Source organism: Aplysia californica, unplaced genomic scaffold (assembly GCF_000002075.1).
Source record: "Aplysia californica isolate F4 #8 unplaced genomic scaffold, AplCal3.0 scaffold00477, whole genome shotgun sequence".
Taxonomy (NCBI): domain Eukaryota; kingdom Metazoa; phylum Mollusca; class Gastropoda; order Aplysiida; family Aplysiidae; genus Aplysia; species Aplysia californica.
The window spans coordinates 460,339-466,155 of NW_004797747.1; the positions used below are offsets into that span (position 1 = coordinate 460,339).

General features: G+C 42.2%; 1 protein-coding gene across 1 annotated transcript in view; it reads right to left on the reverse strand.

The window, feature by feature from the left end:
* Positions 1 to 5,817, reverse strand: part of LOC101863691 (ovochymase-2) — a 59,676-nt gene that overhangs the window by 8,552 nt on the left and 45,307 nt on the right. The window contains exons 4-7 of the mRNA XM_013086544.2: positions 4,769 to 4,864; positions 4,084 to 4,197; positions 2,157 to 2,331; positions 110 to 246 (exon numbers count right to left, since the gene is read on the reverse strand). Coding sequence (XP_012941998.2) covers positions 110 to 246; positions 2,157 to 2,331; positions 4,084 to 4,197; positions 4,769 to 4,864 — 522 coding nt within the window. The remainder of the gene's footprint in view (positions 1 to 109; positions 247 to 2,156; positions 2,332 to 4,083; positions 4,198 to 4,768; positions 4,865 to 5,817) is intronic.

Below are 5,817 nucleotides of genomic sequence, written 5' to 3' on the forward strand. Positions count from 1 at the left end.
TTCTTCTTCTTCTTCTTCTTCTTCTTCTTCTTCTTTTTCTTCTTCTTCTTCTTCTTCTTCTTCTTCTTCTTCTTCTTCTGTGAAGAATATCCGTAGCCATTTCTCTTACACTTAAGGCGGACCGAGTAGAGCTCGTGTTTGACGAACGAAGTCACATCTCTCGTTTGCTGATGTTCCTCTGTTTCCTGGACATTCGAGGAATACTTTCCTGCCATTACCCTGAAGCGATGTATTGCAGGATTATACCTGAAAAAGGGTTGAGAGAAAAACAAAGTCAGTACATCAATACATCGCCTTTAAAACTATAAAATGAGAGACCACCTTCCCCCCTCTGTTATACTCAAAGGACAAAATAGAAAAGAAATATCTGAGTGGCATTATCAAATAATATGGATTTCCATGTCACTGCCGAATTCAGCAAAAGTGTGGTCGTTAAAAAAAGTTGACAAAAAACAAACAAACAAACAATCATCATCATCATCATCATCATCATCATCATCATCATCATCATCATCATCATCATCATCATCATCATCATCATCATCATCATCAACAAGAACAACAAGAACAACAGCAACAACAAAAACATCAACACAGCACATTAATTGGTTGAGGAGTTCCAAGGGGAACCACTTAACCCCCTCTCTGCCAGGCTCGAGAAATGAGTGATGAAGCAAGTCTTCGAGTGAAAGTGCATTCCTGCGTTTCGTGAATTTTAGTTTATAGGGATCAAATAAACTATTTATTGCAGGCTACTTTTTTGTTTGCTTTGATGAGTTTGGTATCGTCGTTGTCCCCTCTCCACCGACAGCCTATTGACCGTCAATACTCTCAGTCCCACAACGAAAGGGACAGAGAGCTGATCCCGCAGAGACGACCTTTGTGTTTATAAAACCCTGCACACCACCGAACTATTTTCTCTCTCAGCGATTCGAACTTGCAGGGTTAAGTCAAGAAAACCTAATACCCTACCTTCAGTGATTACAAAAAGACATCTTAATGTGCAAAAATAAGACCTGTAAATTAAAAGCAGACCAGATGCTGGCATATTGCGCAGGTTGTCTTCTATTAACATGTGCTCGGATTATGTGGCAAAAAGTTACTGGTAGGATGGGGAGTTGTGAATTCGAGAGGACGAGGCAGTGGAGTGAGGGTTTGGGAAGGGTGGAGTGAGAAGAGTTGGGGGAATCGGAGGAGGGGAGGAGAGAGGAATTTAAGAGGACGAGGCAATGGAGTGAGGGTTTGGGAAGGGTGGAGTGAGAAGAGTTAGGGGAATTGGAGGAGGGGAGGAGAGGTTGGGGAAAGGGTAGGAGGGGTGAAGGGGTTGGGGAATAGAAGGGAGAGGGTTTGGGGAAAGGGTGGGGGTTGGTTGTTGGTGGGGGAGAGGGATGGGGTATGTATACCATCTGACTCTGACACATTAAAAATACATGTACGTTAAGAGTCGCCCGAAATACTGTCACTCAAAGCACACAGAGGAGACATGAGCCCTACGTCGCCGTAACAGTGAAGGGGTTAATATCGATTGTTAAGGATCAAAGACAAAGTACAGCTCTATCTGCTCAGTACCTAGCTTTGAGAAATAAGACGTTTAAAAAACATCGAGTTTTACGGCAAGACAAGCTTTTTCGAATGCAATTCGTTGAGTATCTTGATAACTTACTTGTCCTTACTTGTCCACTGTGTTGGGGTCACTGCAGTCGGAACATGTCCATCTCCTCTCTCCCCCCCCCCCCCTCTTCAGGATCTATCCCAGAGTCTGTCTACTTATAGTTTCCATCATGATCTGGTTGGAGATCCGTCGGACTGGTCCGCACAGATGGCTGTGTTTCCCCTCTCCTCTTTGGATCCCCTTCTCCTTCAGTCTCCCTAGAGTGTGGGAACCGCTATCCGCCCTATTCTTCCTCAAATTATCAAATCTTGATAACGACTCGTGATAATCTTACGATTCTGATAGAGCAGAGAGAACATTCATTGTTGTTTTCCGACCTCATGGTCTTAGTTCTTTTCTTTCTTTTTCTTTTTCTTTTTCATCCTCTGTTGCCGTTAAGCGTCGAGGGGCATGGTCTTAGTAACTATTTAAAAAAAACGGCCAAGGTGGTGACGGGTCAGCTCTCAAATATAAAAAAAATACGAAGAGTATTAGAAACACTTACCCCTTAAAACAGTGTGCTGCTGTAATGATGTGGGTGGCATCCACTATGGAGCCCCCACAGATGAATGTGTCGTTTCGTACCAACATTATGATCCAAGGAAACTCTCCCGGTTCTATACTGTTTCCACCATAGATGCGTGAGCTGAGGGACACTTTGCCGTAAGCGCAGGCACGTTCTTAGAGAAATAATGAGTAAAAATGTTGATTTTATTTAACCTTCTTATAAGAAAACATCAAATTGGCAACAATTGTAGGACTTAAGAAAAGAGAAAAGTAGTTCTTCTTTTTATTCACTCTTACCTCCCCCCCCCCCCCACCCCCCCCCCAACAACCCTCTGATACCCCCCTCTCTCTCTCTCTCTCTCTCTCTCTCTCCCCCTCCCCCCTCTCTCTAGCAACAAGGCATAAGAGTAGCCAAAAGCTCCCACCAAGAGTGAGAAAATAAGGATAAATATAACGGTCTTACTACTTGCCGCCATACCGACCTCCAACCCCCAAAAGTAGATTGAGATGATATTAGTGCAAGGAGGCAAAGCTGCCCTCCTGTGGGTTCTTGTGGTTTTTCAATTAAAAAAAAAAATGAAGTTGTCTTAAACCCCCATGATACAATTCAGATAGTATGGCCGGCGGGCTTCTACCCTGCCTGTCAGGGCCAACCTGGGCTGAGAGGGATACAACATCCCAGCAGAAAGACCGAGGCAGTCTATTTGTGAGGCAGCGTGGTGGAATCAGGCTCTCGTCAAAATAATCAAAGTGAAGAAACTGGCATTTTTCTGCAGGTTTGTAAATTTTTATCAAAATTTTGTTTTTTGGCTCAACACCTTTCGTGCCCATTATAGAACTCATTTTTGTGTGGATTTTTCTTAAAAACGTTGATTAAAGGCACCAAAATGTAAATTTTTCAGTTACTACGGACTCTTAAGCTAAGGAAATAACTAAACTTTGGCAGCCATTTTCTCACTAATTTTACCTCTGAAAGCAGGTGACCCCTTCCTCCTTCATTCGCAAATATCTTAACTTGTATACAAATGAAGACAAGTGAACAAGCTTTAAGATGATACCAATAACTCTATATGCCCAAAAATTGACGAGAGCCGGATTCCACCACGCTGCCTCACATTTGGTCAATTCTCTCCACACAGGGATCAAACTCAGGTCTTCTGCGTGCAATGGGGAAGAGCCTAATCACTGGGCCACAGATGCCGACATGTTCTGGTGTAAAGGACATACAACACACCCTTCAAAGATGAAATCACAGCCGATGTACTCGTGTGGTGTCTGCTGTGGTGTAACACCATCTTTCCTTCTTCCTACACCCCCCCCCCCACCCTTCCTTTTTCGATGGACAAGTTAAGTGATTAGGCTTCGCAGTGACGTGTTTGATACGATAAAAAATGGAATATTCGTATAGAGCACTGACAAATGAAACTGGCCTATTACCTTAAAGTAGGCCAATCGCCATTTCTGATTCTACATGAGTAAAATAGGTGTAATTGATAAATATGCAACAGCGGAGACTTGTAGGGAGTTAGAAAAACCAAAGGTACTAACAGTACTACCATTTCATTCTCTTTTAACTCTTAAATAGGTACATAGAGACTTACTATAAAATGAATAATTACTGGAAAAAAGAGGAGACGAAAGCAGACGACAGAACATGATTAGAGGGTGGGAAAGGTGGAAGGAGAAAATTTACGGAAACTAAGACAAAACAAGGAAGAGGGGCGAGGGAACGATGGAGCGATGGAGAGAAAGATCCTCAACTACAACAGTAGCAGAAAAAAGTAGAAGCTGTAGTGATAGTAGTAATAACAGCAGCAGCAGCAGCAGCAGCAGCAGCAACAACATTCCGACAACAACACCAGCAGCCCTATCAACAACAAGAACAACTGCTGATACTAAGAAGAAAAAAAGGGACATCAACTTACGTGCTTTCAGATCAAGTTTTATGGGAACTTCATTGACAAGAGGTGGAGCCCGTGGTTCACTGCCCACATTGTTCAGAGAGTTGGGCTGGCGAAGTGACTCGTTCGTTGATACAACTAACAAGAAAAGAACAGACATATGTCTAGTACGTTTGTGCAATTTATTCAAATACATTTTTTTTATCACTTATCCTTATCATCCATCCCTCTTCCTTCTTTTCTCTCTTTCGCTTGCCTAATATATGAGAGAAATATATTCCTTACATTTCTTGGATAACAACACACAAAGTCATCTATATTGACATCTCTGAAATGATGGTTTGGCTTCTTAATCACAGTGGCACACAGACGACGTAAGTTCAATCGCTAAGCGAGGAAGTTTTCTTTAGGAAAAGACAAACGATTTGGACCAAACATAGATTCGAACCCTTACCTACCCTACGGTAGGCTATAATAATCTCCTGGATTTATGTGCGTGATGATATTTATGGAAATACGTGTATGTGACATACATATTATAGTTTGGGCTATTTACAAATGATGTTTAAGATGGCAGACTTTCTGTTACAAGTTTATAGCGCAGGATGGTGAATCATTCTTCCTTGCCAAGTCTCATGTCAATATAATAACAATTGAAAACAAAATTAGTTCTAAAATTAAATAAAGGAGCCTAGTTTCGGTTGCTTACCTTGACAACATGCCCGGCGCAAAGCTCTGGCGGTGTTCTGAACCATACATGACTGTGTCGGATACTGTGATGGACACTGGATCAGAAAAGAACAAACTGTGGTGGAAAAACACAAGTTCGGATACACTGTAAGTAACGTAGTCGACATAGACTCAAGAATAAGGAATTTTTTTAATAAGATATTCTTGTGGGTTTGTTGAGTCACAGGAGAATGGTTCCAGACAAGACATCCGTTGGTTGTTTTGTTTGTTTTTTTGGGTTGATGGTAAAAATAGAGGACATAGAGATTGGCATTCAGACAGACAGACAGACAGACACACTAAATTAAGGATCATGATACAAATAAATACATTCTTAAGTGAAAGAATTTTAGCTATTCAGATCGTTTCCAGGGATAGTATTTGGCCTAAATTTTCCATGTTTTCATTTCTCAACAAGTGTGTGTGTCCATTCACTGATTCGCTCGTTCGTCCATTCATGTACTCATTCTTCCTTGTACGTGAATGAGTGTCAAATGGGGACTTCTGGACGAAAGAAATGGTCTGCGTGCCTTTGTGTGTGAAGTCGTAGGTGTGTTTGCTTTCCATCAGTATCCCAAGAAATTCAGGGGAAATATTCTTCTACCTCCACCCTCCCCTTCCTTTTCTGAGCCGTTTGCATCTCTTCCACATCACTCTGCCCCCCTCCCCCCACCCACTCCCTTGTCTTTTCTGGGTCGTTTGCATTATATCAGCGTGTGTAGTGTACACGCAAATGTCACCTGAATCGTTTCAAGGTAGAGCGGATAGTACCAATTAACGAAGGGTTCAAGCTTCTGTGTTTCTAACTAGGCCTTTCTCCCCCTATTGCGGCCAGACGCTTTCTGTCAACTTTTCCCCAACGCGTGAGCCTTCAAAGGCTGAGCATAAATTTAGCCCAAGAACGGAACGAACAACAAGGTATTATATTTAGGGATACCAGGAGCTACACATAATTTAATCATGTAATAAAAAATCTCTCTCTCTCTCTCTCTCTCTCTCTCTCTCTCTCTCTCTCTCTCTATCTCTCTA